Source organism: Cuculus canorus, chromosome 32 (genome assembly GCF_017976375.1).
Source record: "Cuculus canorus isolate bCucCan1 chromosome 32, bCucCan1.pri, whole genome shotgun sequence".
Taxonomy (NCBI): domain Eukaryota; kingdom Metazoa; phylum Chordata; class Aves; order Cuculiformes; family Cuculidae; genus Cuculus; species Cuculus canorus.
Window position 1 is genome coordinate 1,190,715 of NC_071432.1, and position 23,702 is coordinate 1,214,416.

Genomic DNA, 23,702 nt, shown 5'->3' on the forward strand with positions numbered 1-23,702 from the left:
CCTGCCCCACACTTGGGGGGCAGCCGGGGACCCCCCCCGAGACGTCACGAACACGGCACAAACACATGGGGGGCGCGGGGCTTGGCGGCGCCGTGGGGCGCAGTGGGGCAGGGCTATGGGGCCAGAGCTATGGGGCTGGCCGTGGGGCAGAGCTATGGGGTGGGATCTGTGGGGCTGGGAGCTATGGGGCGCTATGGGGCAGGATCTATGGGGCAGGACTCCATGGATATAGGGATCCATGGGGCAGGGATCTATGGGTCAGGCCCCGTGGGGCAGATCTGTGGGGCAGATCCGTGGGGCAGGCCCCATGGGGCACATCTGTGGGGCAGATCTATGGGGCAGAGCTATGGGGCGCAGCTCCAGCCCCGCCCCCCGCGGTTCCTCGGCGCCCCATGGGGTGAACCTGGGGGGCAAAAGGGGGGGGGGGCGGTTAGAGTGACCCCCCCCAACCCGCTATGGGGCACCCCATAACCCCTGCCCCACGGCGACCCCCCCTGCCCCATAGACAGCCATGTTGTGCCCCCCCCAGACCCCCACATGTGGGGCAGAGGGCTCTTTGAGGTGCCCCATAGACCTCCCCTCTGCCCCATAGATCCCCCCACCCCATAGACCCCCTCTGTCCCATAGACTCCCTCCTCTGCCCCATAGACCCCCCTCTGCCCCATAGACCCCCTCCTCTGCCCCACAGAACCCCCTCTGCCCCATAGACCCCCCCGCCCCATAGACCCATCCCCTGCCCCATAGATTCCTCCCTGCCCCATAGACCCATCCCCTGCCCCATAGATTCCCCCCTGCCCCATAGACCCCCCCTGCCCCATAGACCCCCATGTCCTGCCCCCCCCAGACCCCCACATGTGGGGCAGAGGGCTCTTTTAGGTGCCCCATAGACCCCCTCTGCCCCATAGACCCCCCCTGCCCCATAGACACCCCCCCTGCCCCATAGATCCCCCTGCCCCATAGACCCCCTCCTCTGCCCCATAGACCCCCCTCTGCCCCATAGACCCCCTCCCCTGCCCCATAGACCGCCGTGTTGTGCCCCCCCAGACCCCCAGATGTGGGGCAGAGGGCTCTTTGAGGTGCCCCAGACCCCCTCCCCTGCCCCATAGATCCCCCCCCTGCCCCATAGACCCCCCCACCCCATAGAACCCCCTCTGCCCCATAGACCCCCCCTGCCCCATAGACCCCCCTGCCCCATAGACCCCCCTGCCCCATAGATCCCCCTCTGCCCCATAGACCCCCTCCTCTGCCCCACAGATCCCCTCCTCTGCCCCATAGACCCCCCTCTGCCCCATAGATCCCCCCCCGCCCCATAGACCCCCATGTTGTGCCCCCCCAGACCCCCACATGTGGGGCAGAGGGCTCTTTGAGGTGCCCCATAGACCCCCCTCTACCCCATAGACCCCCCTCTGCCCCATAGACCCCCCCTCTGCCCCATAGACCCCCCCCAGCCCCATAGACCCCCCCTGCCCCATAGACCCCCTCTGCCCCATAGACCCCCCCTTGCCCCATAGACCACCCCCTGCCCCATAGATCCCCCCTCTGCCCCATAGACCCCCATGTTGTGCCCCCCCAGACCCCCAGATGTGGGGCAGAGGGCTCTTTGAGGTGCCCCATACACCCCCCTCTGCCCCATAGACCCCCCCCGCCCCATAGACCCCCATGTTGTGCCCCCCCAGACCCCCAGATGTGGGGCAGAGAACTCATTTAGGTGCCCCATAGACCCCCCCCTACCCCATAGATTCCTCCCCTGCCCCATAGACCGCCATGTTGTGCCCCCCCCAGACCCCCACATGTGGGGCAGAGGACTCTTTGAGGTGCCCCATAGATCCCCCCCGCCCCATAGACCCCCTCCCCTGCCCCATAGGCCCCCCCCTGCCCCATAGACACCCCCCCCGCCCCACAGCCCCCCCCACTCACCTACATCTGGTTGCCGAAGGGGGGGGGGTCGGGCTGGTAGCCCCCGTACTCGGGTTGGTAGCCCCCGCCGCCCCCCCCTTGCCCCCCATAGGAGCCATCGGGGGGTCCGTACCCCCCTTCGGGGGCTTTTTCGGGGGGCGGCGGCTGTTGGGGGGCGGCTCGGGGGGCCCCGAATCCCCCCCACCCGGTCTCCTTCAGCGCGAACCACAGATTGCCGCCCCACAGCACCAAATTGAGGAACCCGAACACCTGCCGGGGGGGACGGGGGGGTTATGGGGCGCTGTGGGGCAGAACGGGGGGGTTATGGGGCGCTGTGGGGCCGAACGGGGGGGGTATGGGGCGGAACGGGGGGGTTATGGGGCGCTGTGGGGCAGAACGGGGGGGGTATGGGGCGGAACGGGGGGGTTATGGGGGAGAGAGGGGGGTTATGGGGCGCTGTGGGGCAGAACGGGGGGGGTATGGGGCGCTGTGGGGCAGAACGGGGGGGTATGGGGCGGAACGGGGGGGTTATGGGGCGCTGTGGGGCGGAACGGGGGGGGTATGGGGTGGCTATGGGGCGGAACGGGGGGGTATGGGGCGGAACGGGGGGGTTATGGGGCGCTGTGGGGCAGAACGGGGGGGGTATGGGGCGCTGTGGGGCGGAACGGGGGGGGTATGGGGCGGAACGGGGGGGTTATGGGGCGCTGTGGGGCAGAACGGGGGGGGTATGGGGTGGCTATGGGGCGGAACGGGGGGGGTATGGGGCGCTATGGGGCAGAACGGGGGGGGTATGGGGCGCTATGGGGCGGAACGGGGGGGCTGTGGGGCGGAACAGGGGGGTTATGGGGCACTGTGGGGCAGAACGGGGGGGCTATGGGGCAGAACAGGGGGGTTACGGGGCAGAACAGGGGGGTTACGGGGCGGAATAGGGGGGTTATGGGGCGCTGTGGGGCAGAACAGGGGGGTTACGGGGCGGAATAGGGGGGTTATGGGGCGCTGTGGGGCAGAACGGGGGGGGTATGGGGTGGCTATGGGGCGGAACGGGGGGGCTACAGGGCGGAACAGGGGGGTTATGGGGGAGAGAGGGGGGTTATGGGGCACTGTGGGGCAGAACGGGGGGGGTATGGGGCGGAACAGGGGGGTTATGGGGCGCTGTGGGGCAGAACGGGGGGGGAATGGGGTGGAACGGGGGGGTTATGGGGCGCTGTGGGGCAGAACGGGGGGGGTATGGGGCGGAACGGGGGGGTTATGGGGCGCTGTGGGGCAGAACGGGGGGGTATGGGGCGGAACAGGGGGGTTATGGGGCGCTGTGGGGCAGAACGGGGGGGTTATGGGGCGCTGTGGGGCCGAACGGGGGGGGTATGGGGCGGAACAGGGGGGTTATGGGGCGGAACGGGGGGTTATGGGGCGCTGTGGGGCCGAACGGGGGGGGTATGGGGTGGTTATGGGGCAGAACAGGGGGGTTACGGGGCGGAATAGGGGGGTTATGGGGCACTGTAGGGCGGAACGGGGGGGTTATGGGGCGGAATAGGGGGGTTATGGGGCGCTGTGGGGCGGAACGGGGTGGGTATGGGGCAGAACAGGGGGGTTATGGGGCGCTGTGGGGCAGAACGGGGGGGGTATGGGGCGGAACGGGGGGGTTATGGGGCAGAACAGGGGGCTTATGGGGGAGAGAGGGGGGTTATGGGGCGCTATGGGGCGGAACAGGGGGGCTATGGGGCGGAACAGGGGGGTTATGGGGGAGAGAGGGGGGTTATGGGGCGCTATAGGGCGGAACAGGGGGGCTATGGGGGAGAGAGGGGGGTTATGGGGCGCTATGGGGCGGAACAGGGGGGTTATGGGGCGGAACGGGGGGGTTATGGGGCGCTATGGGGCGGAATGGGGGGGCTACGGGGCGGAACAGGGGGGTTATGGGGCGGAACAGAGGGGTTATGGGGCGCTGTGGGGCAGAACGGGGGGCTATGGGGCGCTGTGGGGCGGAATGGGGGGGTATGGGGCGCTGTGGGGCCGAACGGGGGGGGTACGGGGCGCTGTGGGGCGGAACGGGGCGGGTATGGGGCGCTGTGGGGCGGAACGGGGGGGGTATGGGGTGGCTATGGGGCGGAACGGGGGGACTGTGGGGCGGAACGGGGGGGTTATGGGGCGCTGTGGGGCCGAACGGGGGGGGTATGGGGTGGCTATGGGGCGGAACGGGGGGGGTATGGGGTGGAACAGGGGGGTTATGGGGCGCTGTGGGGCAGAACGGGGGGGGTATGGGGCGCTGTGGGGCGGAACGGGGGGGGGTATGGGGCAGAACAGGGGGGTTATGGGGCGGAACGGGGGGGTATGGGGCGCTGTGGGGCAGAACGGGGGGGGTATGGGGCAGAACAGGGGGGTTATGGGGCGGAACAGGGGGGTTATGGGGCGCTGTGGGGCAGAACGGGGGGCTATGGGGCGCTGTGGGGCCGAACGGGGGGGGTATGGGGCGCTGTGGGGCAGAACGGGGGGGGTATGGGGCGCTGTGGGGCGGAACGGGGGGGGTATGGGGCAGAACAGGGGGGTTATGGGGCGCTATTGGCGGAACAGGGGGGTTATGGGGCAGAACAGGGGGGTTATGGGGGAGAGCGGGGGGTTATGGGGCGGAACACGGGGGTTATGGGGGCGCTAATGGGGGAGTGAGGGGGATTATGGGGCGCTATGGGGCAGCTGGGGGTGGGGAGAGGGGGGTTATGGGGCGCTATGGAGCCCCAATCTATGGGGCAGAGGAGACAGATCAATGACTCAAGGGTCTATGGGTCAGGACCCCATGGGGCGAATCTATGGGGCGATCTATGGGTCAGCACCGCACGGATGGGCTCTGTGGGGCGATCTATGGGTCAGCACCGCACGGATGGGCTCTATGGGGCCCATCTATGGGTCAGCACCGCACGGATGGGCTCTATGGGGCCCATCTATGGGTCAGCACCGCACGGATGGGCTCTATGGGGCCGATCTATGGGTCAGCACCGCACGGATGGGCTCTGTGGGGCGATCTATGGGTCAGCACCGCACGGATGGGCTCTATGGGGCCCATCTATGGGTCAGCACCGCACGGAGGGGCTCTATGGGGCCCATCTATGGGTCAGCACCGCACGGATGGGCTCTATGGGGCCCATCTATGGGTCAGCACCGCACGGATGGGCTCTATGGGGCCGATCTATGGGTCAGCACTGCACGGATGGGCTCTATGGGGCCGATCTATGGGTCAGCACCGCACGGATGGGCTCTATGGGGCCGATCTATGGGCTCTATGGGGCCGATCTATGGGTCAGCACCGCACGGATGGGCTCTATGGGGCCGATCTATGGGTCAGCACCGCACGGATGGGCTCTATGGGGCCGATCTATGGGCTCTATGGGGCCGATCTATGGGTCAGCACTGCACGGAGGGGGTCTATGGGTCCCATCTATGGGTCAGGGCCACTCGGATGGGCTCTATGGGGCGATCTATGGGCTCTATGGGGCGATCTATGGGTCAGCACCACACGGAAGGGCTCTATGGGGCCCATCTATGGGTCAGCACTGCACGGATGGGCTCTATGGGGCGATCTGTGGGCTCTATGGGGCGATCTATGGGTCAGGATGGGCTCTATGGGGCGATCTATGGGCTCTATGGGGCCCATCTATGGGTCAGCACCACACGGATGGGCTCTATGGGGTGATCTGTGGGCTCTATGGGGCGATCTATGGGTCAGGATGGGCTCTATGGGGCCCATCTATGGGTCAGCACCGCACGGAGGGGCTCTATGGGGCGATCTATGGGCTCTATGGGGCCGATCTATGGGTCAGGATGGGCTCTATGGGGCCCATCTATGGGCTCTATGGGGCCGATCTATGGGCTCTGTGGGGCGATCTATGGGTCAGGATGGGCTCTATGGGGCCCATCTATGGGCTCTATGGGGCGATCTATGGGCTCTATGGGGCCGATCTATGGGTCAGGATGGGCTCTATGGGGCCCATCTATGGGCTCTATGGGGCCGATCTATGGGCTCTATGGGGCCGATCTATGGGTCAGCACCGCACGCAAGGGCTCTATGGGGCGATCTATGGGTCAGCACTGCACGGATGGGCTCTATGGGGCGATCTATGGGTCAGGGCCGCTCGGAAGGGCTCTATGGGGCCGATCTATGGGTCAGCACCGCACCCATGGGCTCTATGGGGCGATCTATGGGTCAGGGGCCGCTCGGATGGGCTCTATGGGGCGATCTATGGGTCAGCACCGCATGGATGGGCTCTATGGGGCGATCTATGGGTCAGGGCCGCACGGAGGGGCTCTATGGGGCCAATCTATGGGTCAGCACCGCACGGATGGGCTCTATGGGGCGATCTATGGGCTCTATGGGGCCCATCTATGGGTCAGGGCCGCTCGGATGGGCTCTATGGGGCGATCTATGGGTCAGCACCGCACGGAGGGGCTCTGTGGGGCCCATCTATGGGTCAGCACCGCACGGATGGGCTCTATGGGGCGATCTATGGGTCAGCACTGCACGGATGGGCTCTATGGGGCGATCTATGGGCTCTATGGGGCCGATCTATGGGTCAGCACCGCTCAGATGGGTTCTATGGGGCGATATATGGGCTCTATGGGGCCGATCTATGGTCAGCACTGCACGGATGGGCTCTATGGGGCCCATCTATGGGCTCTATGGGGCCGATCTATGGTCAGCACTGCACGGAGGGGGTCTATGGGGCCCATCTATGGGCTCTATGGGGCCGATCTATGGGTCAGCACCGCACGGATGGGCTCTATGGGGCGATCTATGGGCTCTATGGGGGCCCATCTATGGGTCAGCACCGCACGGATGGGCTCTATGGGGCCCATCTATGGCTCTATGGGGCGATCTATGGGTCAGGGCTGCACGGATGGGCTCTATGGGGCCCATCTATGGGCTCTATGGGGCCCATCTATGGGTCAGCACTGCACGGAGGGGCTCTATGGGGCCCATCTATGGGCTCTATGGGGCCCATCTATGGGTCAGCACCGCACGGATGGGCGCTATGGGGCGATCTATGGGCTCTATGGGGCGATCCATGGGCTCTATGGGGCCGATCTATGGGCTCTATGGGGCGATCTATGGGCTCTATGGGGCCCATCTATGGCTCTATGGGGCGATCCATGGGCTCTATGGGGCCGATCTATGGGCTCTATGGGGCGATCTATGGGCTCTATGGGGCCCATCTATGGGCTCTATGGGGCGATCCATGGGCTCTATGGGGCCCATCTATGGGCCGATCTATGGGCTCTATGGGGCCCATCTATGGGCTCTATGGGGCGATCTATGGGCTCTATGGGGCCCATCTATGGGCTCTATGGGGCCGATCTATGGGTCAGCACCGCTCGGAAGGGCTCTATGGGGCCCATCTATGGGCTCTATGGGGCGATCTATGGGCTCTATGGTGCGATCTATGGGCTCTATGGGGCCGATCTATGGGCTCTATGGGGCCGATCTATGGGTCAGCACCGCACGCAAGGGCTCTATGGGGCGATCTATGGGTCAGCACTGCACGGATGGGCTCTATGGGGCGATCTATGGGTCAGGGCCGCTCGGAAGGGCTCTATGGGGCCGATCTATGGGTCAGCACCGCACCCATGGGCTCTATGGGGCGATCTATGGGTCAGGGCCGCTCGGATGGGCTCTATGGGGCGATCTATGGGTCAGCACCGCATGGATGGGCTCTATGGGGCGATCTATGGGTCAGGGCCGCACGGAGGGGCTCTATGGGGCCAATCTATGGGTCAGCACCGCACGGATGGGCTCTATGGGGCGATCTATGGGCTCTATGGGGCCCATCTATGGGTCAGGGCCGCTCGGATGGGCTCTATGGGGCGATCTATGGGTCAGCACCGCACGGAGGGGCTCTGTGGGGCCCATCTATGGGTCAGCACCGCACGGATGGGCTCTATGGGGCGATCTATGGGTCAGCACTGCACGGATGGGCTCTATGGGGCGATCTATGGGCTCTATGGGGCCGATCTATGGGTCAGCACCGCTCAGATGGGTTCTATGGGGCGATCTATGGGCTCTATGGGGCCGATCTATGGGTCAGCACTGCACGGATGGGCTCTATGGGGCCCATCTATGGGCTCTATGGGGCCGATCTATGGGTCAGCACTGCACGGAGGGGGTCTATGGGGCCCATCTATGGGCTCTATGGGGCCGATCTATGGGTCAGCACCGCACGGATGGGCTCTATGGGGCGATCTATGGGCTCTATGGGGCCCATCTATGGGTCAGCACCGCACGGATGGGCTCTATGGGGCCCATCTATGGGCTCTATGGGGCGATCTATGGGTCAGGGCTGCACGGATGGGCTCTATGGGGCCCATCTATGGGCTCTATGGGGCCCATCTATGGGTCAGCACTGCACGGAGGGGCTCTATGGGGCCCATCTATGGGCTCTATGGGGCCCATCTATGGGTCAGCACCGCACGGATGGGCTCTATGGGGCGATCTATGGGCTCTATGGGGCGATCCATGGGCTCTATGGGGCCGATCTATGGGCTCTATGGGGCGATCTATGGGCTCTATGGGGCCCATCTATGGGCTCTATGGGGCGATCCATGGGCTCTATGGGGCCGATCTATGGGCTCTATGGGGCGATCTATGGGCTCTATGGGGCCCATCTATGGGCTCTATGGGGCGATCCATGGGCTCTATGGGGCCCATCTATGGGCCGATCTATGGGCTCTATGGGGCCCATCTATGGGCTCTATGGGGCGATCCATGGGCTCTATGGGGCCCATCTATGGGCCGATCTATGGGCTCTATGGGGCCCATCTATGGGCTCTATGGGGCGATCTATGGGTCAGGGCTGCACGGATGGGCTCTATGGGGCCCATCTATGGGCTCTATGGGGCCCATCTATGGGTCAGCACTGCACGGAGGGGCTCTATGGGGCCCATCTATGGGCTCTATGGGGCCCATCTATGGGTCAGCACCGCACGGATGGGCTCTATGGGGCGATCTATGGGCTCTATGGGGCGATCCATGGGCTCTATGGGGCCGATCTATGGGCTCTATGGGGCGATCTATGGGCTCTATGGGGCCCATCTATGGGCTCTATGGGGCGATCCATGGGCTCTATGGGGCCCATCTATGGGCCGATCTATGGGCTCTATGGGGCCCATCTATGGGCTCTATGGGGCGATCTATGGGCTCTATGGGGCCCATCTATGGGCTCTATGGGGCCGATCTATGGGTCAGCACCGCTCGGAAGGGCTCTATGGGGCCCATCTATGGGCTCTATGGGGCGATCTATGGGCTCTATGGTGCGATCTATGGGCTCTATGGGGCCGATCTATGGGCTCTATGGGGCCGATCTATGGGTCAGCACCGCTCGGAAGGGCTCTATGGGGCCCATCTATGGGCTCTATGGGGCGATCTATGGGCTCTATGGGGCCGATCTATGGGCTCTATGGGGCCGATCTATGGGTCAGCACCGCTCAGAAGGGCTCTATGGGGCCCATCTATGGGCTCTATGGGGCGATCTATGGGCTCTATGGGGCCCATCTATGGGCTCTATGGGGCCGATCTATGGGCTCTATGGGGCCGATCTATGGGTCAGCACCGCTCGGAAGGGCTCTATGGGGCCGATCTGTGGGTCGCGGCTCACCACGGAGGTGTTGAGGCCGGAGAAGCGCGGCTCGGCGAGCGCCCGGCACCGCGCCCCGGGCCGCCGGCAGCCCTCGAGCTGCGCCAGCACCGCCGTAGGCGCCGTGGCCGCCTTCACCTCGCCCAGAGCCGCCGCCCACGCGCACGACGCCACCAACCAGAGGAACGCCAGCAGCGCCGTCACCGCGAAGTCCTGCCGGGAGACACCACCGCTGCGATCGCCCCGAAACCCGGGGGTTTGCCCCCAAAACAGGTGGGTTTGCCTCAAAAGTAAGGGGTTCTGCCCCAAAACCCAGGGGTTCTGCCCCAAAATATGGGGGTTTGCCTCAAAAATAAGGGTTTCGCCCCCAAAACCCAGGGGTTCTGCCCCAAAATGTGGGGGTTTTGCCTCAAAAGGAAGGGTTTCTGCCCCAAAAATAGGTGAGTCTGCCTCGAAAATAAGGGTTTTCTACCCCAAAATATGGGGTTTTGCCTCAAAAAATAAGGGGTTCTGCCCCAAAACCCAGGGGTTCTGCCCAAAATATGGGTTTTGCCTCAAAAGTAAGGGTTTCTGCCCCAAAATAAGGGTTTCTGCCCCAAAATATGGGGTTTTGCCTCAAAAGTAAGGGTTTCTGCCCCCAAAATAAGGGTTTCTGCCCCCAAAATATGGGGTTTTGCCTCAAAAATAAGGTTTCTGCCCCAAAATATGGGGGTTTGCCTCAAAAGTAAGGGTTTCGCCCCCAAAACCCAGGGGTTCTGCCCCAAAATGTGGGGGGTTTTGCCTCAAAAGGAAGGGTTTTCTGCCACAAAAATAGGTGGATCTGCATCAAAAATAAGGGTTTCGCCCCCAAAAATATGGGGGTTTGCCTCAAAAATAAGGGTTTCTGCCCCAAATATGGGGGTTTGCCTCAAAAGTAAGGGTTCTGCCCCAAAATATGGGGGTTTGCCTCAAAAATAAGGTTTCGCCCCCAAAACCCAGGGGGTTCTGCCCCAAAATGTGGGGGTTTTGCCTCAAAAGGAAGGGTTTCTGCCCCAAAAATAGGTGGATCTGCCTCGAAAATAAGGGTTTCTACCCCAAAATATGGGGTTTTGCCTCAAAAATAAGGGGTTTCTTCTGCCCCAAAACACAGGTGGGTCTGCCCCAAACTATGGGTTTTGCCTCAAAAGTAAGGATTTTCTGCCACAAAAATACAGGGTTTTGCCTCAAAATATGGGGGTTTGCCTCAAAAATAAGGGTTTCTGCCCAAAACCCAGGGGTTCTGCCCCCAAAATATGGGGTTTTGCCTCAAAATAAGGGTTTCTAGCCCCAAAATATGGGGTTCTGCCCCCAAAATATGGGGGTTTGCCTCAAAAATATGGGGTTTCTGCCCCAAAATATGGGGGTTCTGCCCCAAAATATGGGGGTTTGCCTCAAAAATAAGGGTTTTCTTGGCCCCAAAACGCAGTGGTTCTGCCCCAAAATGTGGGGGTTTTGCCTCAAAAGGAAGGGTTTCTGCCACAAAAATAGGTGGATCTGCCTCAAAAGTAAGGGTTTCTACCCCAAAATGTCGGGGTTTGCCTCAAAAAATAAGGGTTTCTTCTGCCCAAAACCCAGGGGTTCTGCCCCAAAATATGGGAGTTTGCCTCAAAACTATGGGGTTTCTGCCCGAAAATAATGGGGTTTTGCCTCAAAAATTAAGGGGTTTCTGCCCCCAAACAATGGGTTTTGCCTCAAAAGTAAAGGGTTTCTGCCCCAAAAATCGGGTGTTCTGCCCCAAAATATGGGGGTTTGCCTCAAAAATAAGGGTTTCTGCCCAAAATCAGGTGGTTCTGCCCCCAAAACCCAGGAGTTCTGCCCCAAAATACGGGGGTTTGCCTCAAAAGTATGGGTTTCCGCCACAAAAATAGGTGGGTCTGCCTCAAAAATAAGGGTTTCTACCCCAAAACAGATTGGTTTGCCTCAAAATAAAGGTTTCTGCCCAAAATATGGGTTTTGCCTCAAAAATAAGAGTTTCCGCCCCAAAACGCAGTGGTTCTGCCCCAAAATATGGGGTTTTGCCTCAAAATAAGGGTTTCTGCCCCGAAACCAGGAGTTCTGCTGCCCAAAATACGGGTTTTGCCTCAAAATTAAGGGTTTCTGCCACAAACCCTTTGGTTCTGCCAAAAATATGGGGTTTTGCCTCAAAATAAGGGTTTCCGTCCCAAACCCCGGGGTTCTGCCCCAAAAATAAGGGGTTTCTGCTGCCCAAAACCCAGTGGTTCTCCTCCAAATTAAGGGTTTTGCCTCAAAAGTAAGGGTTTCTGCCCCAAAATATGGGGTTCTGCCCCAAAATATGGGGTTTTGCCTCAAAATTAAGGGTTTCTGCCCCAAAATCGGGTGGTTCTGCCCAAAATATGGGGTGTTGCCTCAAAAGGAAGGATTTCTGCCACAAAAATAGGTGGATCTGCATCAAAAATAAGGGTTTCTGCCCCAAAATATGGGTTTTGCCTCAAAAGTAAGGATTTCTGCCACAAAAATACAGGGTTTTGCCTCAAAATATGGGGGTTTGCCTCAAAATAAGGGTTTCTCCCACCCAAAACACAGTGGTTCTGCCCCAGAATATGGGGGTTTGCCTCAAAAATAAGGGTTTCTGCCCCAAAACCCAGGGGTTCTGCCCCAAAATATGGGGTTTTGCCTCAAAATTAAGGATTTCTGCCACAAAACCCAGGGTTTCTGCCCCAAAATATGGGGGTTTGCCTCAAAAATATGGGGTTCTGCCCCCAAAATATGGGGTTTTACCTCAAAAGGAAGGGTTTCTGCCACAAAATAGTTGAGTCTGCCTCAAAAATAAGGATTTCTACCCCAAAACAGATTGGTTTGCCTCAAAAATAAAGGTTTCTGCCCCAAAGTATGGGGTTCTGCCCCCAAAATATGGGGTTTTGCCTCAAAAGTAAGAGTTTCTGCCACAAAAATAGGTGACTGCCTCAAAAATAAGGGTTTCTACCCCAAAACAGGTTGGTTTGCCTCAAAAGTAGGGGTTTCTGCCCCAAAATATGGGGTTCTGCCCCAAAATACGGGGGTTTGCCTTAAAAATAAGGGTTTATGCCCCAAAACCCAGGGGTTCTGCCCCCAAAATGTGGGGGTTTTGCCTCAAAAGGAAGGGTTTCTGCCACAAAAATAGGTGACTCTGCCTCAAAAATAAGGGTTTCTGCCCCAAAATATGGGGGTTTGCCTCAAAAATAAGGGTTTCTGCCCCAAAACCCAGGGTTTCTCTGCCCCCAAAATATGGGGTTTTGGCCTCAAAAGTAAGGATTTCTGCCACAAAAATACAGGGTTTTGCCTCAAAATATGGGGGTTTGCCTCAAAAATAAGGGTTTCTACCCAAAACACAGTGGTTCTGCCCTAGAATATGGGGGTTTGCCTCAAAAGTAAGGGTTTCTGCCCCAAAACCCAGTGGTTCTCCCCCAAAATATGGGGTTTTGCCTCAAAAGGAAGGATTTCTGCCACAAAAGTAGGTGGGTCTGCCTCAAAAATAAGGGTTTCTACCCCGAAATATGGGGTTCTGCCCCCAAAATATGGGGGTTTGCCTCAAAAATAAGGGTTTATGCCCCAAAATATAGGGTTCTGCCCCCAAAACCCAGGAGTTCTGTCCCAAAATACGGGGTTTTGCCTCAAAAGTATGGGTTTCCGCCACAAAAATAGGTGGGTCTGCCTCAAAAATAAGGGCTTCTACCCCAAAACAGAGTGGTTTGCCTCAAAAATAAAGGTTTCTGCCCCAAAATATTGGGTTTTGCCTCAAAAATAAGGGTTTCTGCCCCAAAACGCAGTGGTTCTGCCCAAAAATATGGGGTTTTGCCTCAAATAAGGGTTTCCACCCCAAAAATAGGTGGGTTTGCTTCAAAAATAAGGGGTTCTGAACCAAAACCGGGTGATTCTCCCCAAAACGCAAGGTTTTGCCCCAAAACCCAGTGGTTCTGCCTCCAAAATATGGGGGTTTGCCTCAAAAATAAGGGTTTCTGCCCCAAAATATGGGGTTCTGCCCCCAAAATATGGGGTTTTGCCTCAAAAATAGGGATTTCTACCCCCAAACAGGTTGGTTTGCCTCAAAAGTAAGGGTTTCTGCCCCAAAACCCGGTGGTTCTGCCCTAAAATCTGTGGTTTTACCTCAAAAGTAAGGGTTTCCACCACAAAAATAGGTGACTCTGCCTCAAAACCAAGTGTTTCTACCCCAAAACCGGGTGATTCTGCCCCAAAAAATGGGGGTTTGCCTCAAAAATAAGAGTTTCCGCCCTAAAAAGCAGTGGTTCTGCCCCAAAATATGGGGTTCTGCCCCCAAAATATGGGGGTTTGCCTCAAAAATAAGGGTTTCTGCCCCAAAATCAGGTGGTTCTGCCCCCAAAACCCAGGGGTTCTCCCCCAAAATATGGGGTTTGCCTCAAAAGGAAGGATTTCCGCCACAAAAATAGGTTGGTTTGCCTCAAAAATAAGAGTTTCTGCCCCAAAACTGCGTGATTCTCCCCAAAACGCAAGGTTTTGCCCCAAAACCCAGTGGTTCTGCCCCAAAATATGGGGGTTTGCCTCAAAGTAGGGGCAAAAAATGGGGGTGAAGGGCAAAAAATGGGGGTGAAGGGGCAAAAAATGGGTTTCCAGACCCCCAAAACGCCATTATGGGCACCACTGCACCCCAAATACCCTCAGAGCCCCCCCAAACCCCTTAAAGACCCCATAGCCCCCCCAAAAGTACCTCATAGCCCCCCAAACCCCCTTATTGCCCCCCAAAACCACCTCACAGCTCCCTTAAAGTCCCCCCAAATCACCTCATAGCCCCCCCAAACCCCCTTATTGCGCCCCAAAACCACCTCACAGATCCCTTAAAGTCCCCCAAACCCCCTTATTGCCCCCCAAAACCACCTCATAGATCCCTTAAATGCCCCCAAATCACCTCACAGCCCCCCAAACCCCCCAAAACCACCTCACAGCCCCCCACAGGCCCTTAAAGTCCCCCCAAATCACCTCATAACCCCCCCAAACCCCTTTATTGCCCCCCAAAACCATCTCATAGATTCCTTAAAGTCCCCCCAAATCACCTCATAGCCCCCCAAACCCCCTTATTGCGCCCCAAACTCCCCTCACAGATCCCTTAAAGTCCCCCCAAATCACCTTATAGCCCCCCAAACCCCCCAAAACCACCTCACAGACCCCTTAAAGTCCCCCCAAATCACCTCATAACCCCCCAAACCCCCCAAAACCACCTCACAGACCCCTTAAAGTCCCCCCAAATCACCTCACAGCCCCCCAAACCCCCCAAAACCACCTCACAGACCCCTTAAGTCCCCCCCAAATCACCTCAAGCCCCCAATATCCCCCCCAAAAATATCACTTTTATAGCCCCCCCCTCCCCCAAACCCCCGCAGCATTGGGGGTTCCCCATTTTTGGGGTGACTCACGATGCGGGGGGGCTCGGGCACCGGGGCGGAAGGCCCCCCCCAAGAAGAGGTCCCCCCGAGAGCGGCGGGGCGTAGAGGAAAGAGGCGACGCCGACGTGACGAAGAACTGAGCGGGGCCCTGACGAGGTGGGTCCCCACAAAGAGGAAAGACGCCGTTACGGGGGGGCCCTCTACCCGCAGCTAGGGGGCCTCGGTAAGTATACCTGTTGCAGGCCTGGGGGGGGCCAAAAAGGGGGTGAACCCCCCCAAAAAATAGAGCATTACCCTCTAATTGTGGTCCGGGAAATATCTGTAGCCCCCCAAAATGTGTGTCCGGGGGCTGCACCCCAAAAAAAATCTGAGTGTATAAAGGGAAATCTGTAGCCCTAAAAATGTGGATGGGGGGCTTGGAGGGGGGCTGCACCCCAAAACTCTGAGTATAGAGGGATCTGTAGCCCCAAAAATGTGGGTTGGGGGGGCTTGGGGGGGGCTGCACCCCAAAAATCTGAGTATAGAGGGATCTGTAGACCCAAAAATGTGGGTTGGGGGGGGCTTGGGGGGGGCTGCACCCCAAAAATGTGAGTATAGCGGGATCTGTAGCCCCAAAAATGTGGGTTGGGGGGGTTTGGGGGGGGCTGAACCCCAAAAATCTGAGTATAGAGGGATCTGTAGCCCCAAAAATGTGGGTTGGGGGGGTTTTGGGGAGGCTGAACCCCAAAAATCCAACCATGAGGGGGTCTATAACGCCCCCATTTCACTCCATAACCCCCCCAAACCGACCCATAGCCCCCCCATTTCACCCCATAGGACGCCCCCAGCACCCCAAATCCCCCCAAACCACTCCATAGCCCCCCCATATCCCCCCAACCACTCCATAGCCCCCCCATATCCCCCCAAACCACTCCATAGCCCCCCATATCCCCCCAAACCACTCCATAGCCCCCCAATATCCCCCCAAACCTCTCCATAGCCCCCCCATATCCCCCCAAACCACTCCATAGCCCCCCCAATATCCCCCCAAACCTCTCCATAGCCCCCCCATATCCCCCCAAACCACTCCATATCCCCCAAACCACTACATAACCCCCCCATATCCCCCCAAACCACTCCATAGCCCCCCCAATATCCCCCCAAACCTCTCCATAGCCCCCCATATCCCCCCAAACCACTCCATAGCCCCCCAATATCCCCCCAAACCACTCCATCGCCCCCCAATATCCCCCCCAAACCACTCCATAGCCCCCCCATATCCCCCCAAACCACTCCATAGCCCCCCAATATCCCCCAAACCACTCCATCGCCCCCCCAGCCCCCCCATATCCCATCCTATCCCGTTCCCCTTGCCCCCCAGCCCCCCATTTTCCCCCATAACCCCCCCCCAAACCACCCCACAACCCCTCAATACCCCCTATTATGCCCCCCCCCGCCCCCCCATATAGCGTCCGTCCGTCCGTCCGTCCCCCCTCACCGGAAGGGATAGCCGAAGGTGACGGGGATGAGGGGGGCACTGCGGTTTGGGGGGGGACACTCGACGCTCAGCCGGAAGCTTCCGGAATAACCCCCACACGTGGCGAAGGCGAAGATGGAGAAGAGCTGCGGGGGGAAGGGGGGGGCACACAAGAAATGGGGGTCACCACTGCCCCCCAAGTCACTCTCCTATTCCCCTTTATTACCCCCCCCCACCCCATCACCCCCCACTTTGGGGGTCCCCCCCTTCCCCTCAAGGTTTTCCCAGGATAATCCTGGATTACGGCAGTGACCCATATCTCCGAGGGGGGGGGGGGGCGGTATGGGAGATATGGGGGGGCTGGCGGTGAGATAGGGGGGCTATGGGGCGAAATGGGGGGGCTATGGGGTGAAATGGGGGGGCTATGGGGCGAAATAGGGGGGCTATGGGGCGAAATGGGGGGGCTATGGGGCGAAATGGGGGGGCTATGGGGTGACATAGGGGGCTATGGGGCGAAATGGGGGGGCTATGGGGTGAAATGGGGGCTATGGGGTGACATAGGGGGGCTATGGGGCGAAATGGGGGGGCTATGGGGTGACATAGGGGGGCTATGGGGCGAAATGGGGGGCTGTGGGGTGAAATAGGGGGGCTGTGTGGTGACATAGGGGGGCTATGGGGTGAAATGGGGGGCTATGGGGCGAAATAGGGGGGCTATGGGGTGACATAGGGGGGCTATGGGGTGAAATGGGGGGCTATGGGGTGAAATGGGGGACTATGGGGTGAAATAGGGGGGCTATGGGGTGAAATGGGGGGGCTATGAGGCGAAATAGGGGGCTATGGGGCAAAATGGGGGACTATGGGGTGAAATATGGGGGCTATGGGGTGAAATGGGGGGGCTATGGGGTGACATGGGGCGATATGGGGTGAAATGGGGGGCTATGGGATGACATGGGGGGCTATGGGGTGAAATAGGGGGGCTGTGTGGTGACATAGGGGGGCTATGGGGTGAAATGGGGGGGGCTATGGGGTGAAATGGGGGGGGCTATGGGGTGACATGGGGGGGCTTGTTGGGCGAAAATGGGGGCTACAGGGGTGCTATAGGGTGATATTTGGGGTGATATGGGGTGATAGGGGGGGGGGGGGGGCTATGGGGCAAAATCGGGGGGTCTCTATGGTCCTTATGTCCTCTTGGAGTCACTGTGGTCTCTCTATGGACTACTGTGGGTTTGGAGGTTCGCTATGGGGCAGAGGGGGCCCTGTGTGGGGTTCGCTATGGGGCAGAGGGGGCCCTGTTTGGGGTTCGCTATGGGGGCAGAGGAGCCCTGTTGGGGTTCGCTATGGGGCAGAGGAGCTCTGTTGGGATTCGCTATGGGGCAGAGGGCCCTGTTGGGGTTTGCTATGGGGCAGAAGGGGCTCTGTTGGGGTTCGCTATGGGGCAGAGGAGCCCTGTTTGGGTTCGCTATGGGCAGAGGGGGGCTCTGTTGGGGGTTTGCTATGGGCAGAAGGGCTCTGTTGGGGTTCGCTATGGGGCAGAGGAGCCCTGTTGGGGTTCGCTATGGGGGCAGAGGGGGCTCTGTTGGGGTTCGCTATGGGGGCAGGGGGGGCTCTGTTGGGGTTCGCTATGGGCAGAGGAGCCCTGTTGGGGTTCGCTATGGGGCAGAAGGGCCCTGTTGGGGTTCGCTATGGGGCAGGGGGACCCTGTTGGGGTTCGCTATGGGGCAGAGGAGCCCTGTTGGGGTTCGCTATGGGGCAGAGGGGGGCTCTGTTGGGGGTTCGCTATGGGGCAGGGGGGGCTCTGTTGGGGTTCGCTATGGGCAGAAGGGCTCTGTTGGGGTTCACTATGGGGCAGGGGGGCCCTGTTGGGGTTCGCTATGGGGCAGAAGGGCTCTGTTGGGGTTCGCTATGGGGCAGGGGGGCTCTGTTGGGGTTTGCTATGGGGCAGGGGGCCCTGTTGGGGCTCGCTATGGGGCAGGGGGGCTCTGTTGGGGTTCGCTATGGGGCAGGGGGCTCTGTTGGGGTTCGCTATGGGGCAGGGGGGCTCTGGTGGGGTTCGCTATGGGGCAGGGGGGCCCTGTTGGGGTTCGCTATGGGGCAGGGGGCTCTGTTGGGGTTCGCTATGGGGCAGGGGCCCTGTTGGGGCTCGCTATGGGGGCAGGGGGGCTCTGTTGGGGTTCGCTATGGGGCAGGGGGTCACTCACCCACTCGAGCAGTTTGAGGAAGCCCAGAGGCTCTTTGATGACGCGGAACTGACCCCCGGCTACCAACTTCGGCAAAGGGGCAACGAGATCTTTAGGGGGGGGGGGGAGGGAGAGACCACCCCCAAAAAAGCAGCAAAACCACCCCAAGAGGTCAAAAAAACGCCCCCAAAATGGGGCAAAAACGCCCCAAAAGCTCAAAAAACGCCCCCAAAATGGGGCAAAAACGCCCCAAAAGGTCAAAAAAACGCCCCCAAAATGGGGCAAAAATTACCCCAAAAGATAAAAAAAAGCCCCCAAAATGGGACAAAAACACAATAAAAAAGGTCAAAAAACACCTCCAAAATGGGTCAAAAATGCAACAAAAGGTAAAAAAACGCCCCCAAAATGGGGCAAAAACGCCCCAAAAGGTAAAAAAACGCCCCCAAAATGGGGCAAAAGTACCCTAAAAAGTAAAAAAACGCCCCCAAAATGGGGTAAAAACATAACAAAAGGTAAAAAAACGCCCCCAAAATGGGGTAAAAACCACCCTAAAAGATAAAAAACGCCCCCAAAATGGGGCAAAAACGCAACAAAAGGTCAAAAAACGCCCCCAAAAATGGGGTAAAAGCACAACAAAAGGTCAAAAAATACCCCAAAAGGTCAAAAAAAACCTAAAATGGGGCAAAAAGACCCCAAAAGTAAAAGAACGCTCCCAAAAATGGGGTAAAAGCACAACAAAAGGTCAAAAAATGCCCCCAAAATGGGGTAAAATTACCCCAAAAGATAAAAAAAACGCCCCCAAAATGGGGCAAAAAGACCCCAAAAGGTAAAAAAACGCCCCCAAAATGGGGCAAAAATGCAACAAATGGTAAAAAAAATCTCCAAATGAGGCAAAAAGACCCCAAAAAGTAAAAAAATACCCCCAGAATGGGGCAAAAACGCAACAAAAGGTAAAAAAAACGCCCCCAAAATGGGGGCAAAAAACGCCACAAAACAAAAACGCCCCCAAAAATGGGCAAAAACGCCCCAAAAAGGCAAAAAAATGCCCCCAAAATGGGGTAAAAACGCCCCAAAAGGTCAAAAAAACGCCCCCAAAATGGGGCAAAACCAGAACAAGAGGTCAAAAAATACCCCAAAAGGTCAAAAAAAAAAACCTAAAATGGGGTAAAAAGACACCAAAAGTTAAAAAAACGCCCCCAAAAATGGGGGTAAAAGCACAACAAAAGGTCAAAAAACACCTTCAAAATGGGTCAAAAATGCAACAAAAGGTCAAAAAATACCCAGAAGGTCCAAAAAAACCCTAAAATGGGGCAAAAAGGACCCCCAAAAGTAGAAAAACGCCCCCAAAATGGGGCAAAAAAACGCAACAAAAGGTCAAAAAATGCCCCCAAAATGGGGTAAAATTACCCCAAAAGATAAAAAAATGCCCCAAAATGGGGCAAAAAGATCCCAAAAGGTTAAAAAATGCCCCCAAAATGGGGCAAAAACACAGCAAAAGGTCAAAAAATGCCCCCAAAATGGGTAAAATCACCCCAAAAGGTCAAAAAACGCCCCCAAAATGGGGCAAAACCACAACTAAAGGAGAAAAAAAAACCCCAAAAGGTCCAAAAATCACCTCCAAAAGGAGCAAAAATGTCCCCAAAAAGGGGCAAAAAACACCCCCAGAAAACAGCAAAATGACACCAAAAGGACCAAAAAACACCTCTAAAAGGGAGAAAAACCCCCAAAAAAGGGGAAACAACTAAAAAGGGGAAAAATGCCCCCAAAAAAGGGCCAAAAAATGCCCCCAAAATGGGGCAAAACTCCCTAAAAGGGGCAAAAACGACCCCCCAAAAAGGGCAAAAGTTCCCAATAAGGGGTAAAACCCCCCCAAAAAAGAACAAAAGTCCCTCAAAAACTGCAAAAAAAAACAAAAAAAGCAGCTAAAAAAACACCAAAATGAAAAAAAAGGTAAAAAGGGGGGCAAAAAAAAGCCAAAAGGGGCAAAAAAGGGGGCAAAAAAAACCCCAAAAAGGGGCAAAAAAAATACAAAAAGGGGGAAAAAAAAGCCAAAAAGGGGCAAAAAAAAAGAAAAAACCCAAAAAGGAGGCAAAAAAAGAAGCCAAAAAGGTGGTAAAAAAAAAGGCCAAAAAGGGGCAAAAAAAAGCCAAAAAGAGGCAAAAAAGCCCAAAAAGTGGCAAAAAAAGGCCAAAAAGGGGCAAAAAAAAAAAAAAAACCCTAAATGAGAAAAAAAAAAGGTAAAAGGGGCAAAAAAAGCCAAAAAGGAGCAAAAAAAAGCCCCAAAAGGGGCAAAAAAAAAAAACCCCAAAAAGGGGCAAAAAAACTCTAAAAAGGGCAAAACAAAAAACCCCAAAATGAGGAAAAAAGGTAAAAGGGGCAAAAAAAAGCCCAAAAGGGGCAAAAAAAAAAGCCAAAAGGGGAAAAATAAACCTAAAAAGGAGGCAAAAAGAAACCCAAAAGGGGCAAAAAAAAAACCCAAAATGAGAAAAAAAAGGTAAAAAGAGGCAAAAACAAACCAAAAGGGGCAAAAAAACCACCTCAAAATGAGGGAAAAAAGGTTAAAAAAGGGCAAAAAAAAAGCCAAAAAAGTGCAAAGAACCCCCAAAAAAGTGGCAAAAAAAAGCCCAAAAGGGGCAAAAAAAACCCTAAAAAAAGAGCAAAACTCCCCTGAAAAATGGCAAAAACCGCCCAAAATGGGGCAAAAAGCGCCCCAAAAATGGGGCAAAACGCCCCATGGAAGGAGCGCCCCCCAAAAAGAGGCTCAGAACCCCCAAAAGAGGCTCAGAACCCCCTTTCTTGGGGGGGGGGGGCGGTAATGGCGCCCGTGACCTCACACGTGACGCAATGATGACGTCCACAGCGCCCCCAAACGAGGCGCCCCCCCCAACCCCCGGATGCTGCATCATCATCATCATCCCCCCCCACAACTGATGCTGCGGCACCAGCGGTCCCCCCCCCAAAGTGACCCCCCCCAAATCCAGGTACCCCCCCACAACAAAGTGGACCCCCCCCAAAGTGACCCCCCAAATCCAGGTGCCTCCCCCAAAGGGATCCCCCCAAATCCAGGTGCCCCCCCCCAATCCCAGGGACCCCCCCTAAAATCCACGTTCCCCCACACACAACCCATTGACCCCTCAAATCCAAGGACCCCCCCCTAATAATCCCAGGGACCCCCCAAAATCCAGGTGCCCCCCCCCCAAACCAGGTGTGTCCCCCCCCTCTAATCCCAGGCACACCCCCAAAATCCACGTTCCCTCCACACACATCCCATTGACCCCTCAAATCCAGGGACCCCCCAAATCCAGGGACCCCCCTATAATCCCACGGACCCCCCAAATCCAAGTGCCCCCCCAGATCCCAGGGACCCCCCAAATGCAGGTGCCACCCCCCAGATCCCAGGGACCCCCCAAATGCAGGTGCCCCCCCATAATCCCAGGGACCCCCCCAAAATCCAGGTGTCCCCCCCCCTTACCCCATTGACCCCCCAAAATCCAGGTGCCCCCCCCAATCCCATTGACCCCCCCAAATCCAGGTGCCCCCCCCATTTCAACCAACACCCCAAATCCAACTGCCTTCCCCACCCTAAGGACCCCCCCCCCCGCCCCAAATCCAACCTTTCTCCCCCCCAAATCCGAGCCCCCCCCCTCAGGCACCCCCCAAATCCTCCCCCCCACCCAAGTGCCCCCCCAAACACAGCTGCCCCCCCCTCATTCAAACCAATCCCCCCCCCCATTTCGTCTCTTTCAGCCGCAGCTCCAGCCTCGGGGGGGGGGTATTTCGGAGGGGGGATGTTCCCTGTTTTTGGGGGGGGGTCCCCGTTTATTGGGGGGGTCCCCGTTTCTTGGGGGGTCCCCGTTTATTGGGGGGGGGGGTCGCACCTGGTTCAGCGCCTCCATCCCTGCGGGCTCGGGGAGAGACGCAGCGCGGCGGGGGGGGGGAGCGGCCCGCGGCGGAACAGCCGAGGGGGGGGTGTGTGTGAAGGGGAGGGGGGTGGTGCCAACAGCGGAACAGCCGAGATTTGAGGAGGCGGAGCGAACAGCGGCGCATGCGCAGAGCGGCGGAAGATGCAAAGAGGGCACTCGACACCATGTTGGGAAAGGGCGAAGGCGCCATTTTGACTGGGGAGACGCCATGTTTGGGGGGACCGCGCCATGTTGGATGCGGCGGCGCCATTTTGCTTGTGGGCACAGGCGCCTTTACAGTTGGGGCGGCGCCATTTTGCGTCCGGGCAGCGGCGCCATCTTGAGTGCGGGCAGCTTTAGTCGCTGCCATGTTGGAAGCGGGCACACACTCATTATTGGGGGGCAGAAGGGCGGGGGGAAAGGGGGTGTCCCCCCCCCAACCCCCCTTTATTTCGGGGTCCCCTCCCGCTCCAAGATGCGCCCCAGCATCTCCTCGCACATCATCAGCGCGCGTGGCACGTGGAAGCAGCCTGGAAAGGGGGAGGAAATGGGGCTCCCAGTAATAAACCAGTTCACCCAGTAGCACCCCCAAACTGGGGGTGTGTGGGGGGGGATTTTGGGGTGTCACCCACCTTTGTAGGGACCACCTTTGAGGCTGAGGGCAACGCCGCCCTCGCGGTTCAGGTACCCGAACCACTCGCCGTGGACGGGGTCGCGGAACTGGGGGGGACCCGCGAAAAGGAGGGGGAAAAGAACATTTGGGGGGTCTGACACCCCCTCACCCCCTCTTTGGGGGATCCAACACACATTTCTGGGGCACAAACCCCCCCATTTTTAAGCCCTTCCCCCACTTCTGGGGGTCCTTCCCCTCATTTTTGAGGTCCAACTCCCCATTTTTGGGGACCAACCCCCTCGTTTTGGGTCCCGACTCCCCATTTTGGGGGTCCCCCTCCCTTTTTGGGGTCCAATCCCCTATTTTTAGGGTCCCTGCTTCCTTTTTGGGTCCCAATCCTCCAATTTTGGGGTCCCTTTCCCCTTTTTGTGATCCAACCCCCATTTTTGGGGTCCAACCCCCTCTTTTGGGGTCCAACCCCCCATTTTTTGGGTCCTTCCCCCTTTTTTGGACTCCAACTCCCTATTTCTGGGATCCAACACCCATTTTTGGGGTCCCTCTCCCCTCTTCTGGGGATCCAAACCCCTATTTTGGGGGTCCAACCCCCTCTTTTTGGGTCCCAACCCCCTATTTTTGGGGCCCCTCTCCCCTTTTTTGGACTCCACCCCCCCAT

General features: G+C 58.0%; 2 protein-coding genes across 2 annotated transcripts in view; both read right to left on the reverse strand.

Moving 5' to 3' along the window:
* LOC128849685 (synaptophysin-like) lies at positions 1-22,786 on the reverse strand. Its single transcript, XM_054052161.1, has 7 exons — positions 22,516-22,786; positions 18,536-18,624; positions 16,359-16,483; positions 14,912-15,029; positions 9,528-9,719; positions 1,918-2,166; positions 1-403 (listed from the first exon to the last, which is right to left on the reverse strand). The coding sequence occupies exons 1-6, from the start codon at positions 22,784-22,786 to the stop codon at positions 1,918-1,920; spliced, it is 1,044 nt and encodes a 347-aa protein (XP_053908136.1). The 3' UTR covers positions 1-403.
* Positions 22,728-23,702, reverse strand: part of RENBP (renin binding protein) — a 12,950-nt gene continuing 11,975 nt past the window's right edge. Inside the window, exons 10-11 of the mRNA XM_054052278.1 lie at positions 23,049-23,136; positions 22,728-22,946 (exon numbers count right to left, since the gene is read on the reverse strand). Of these exons, the coding sequence (XP_053908253.1) occupies positions 22,864-22,946; positions 23,049-23,136 (171 nt within the window). The 3' untranslated portion in view covers positions 22,728-22,863. The remainder of the gene's footprint in view (positions 22,947-23,048; positions 23,137-23,702) is intronic.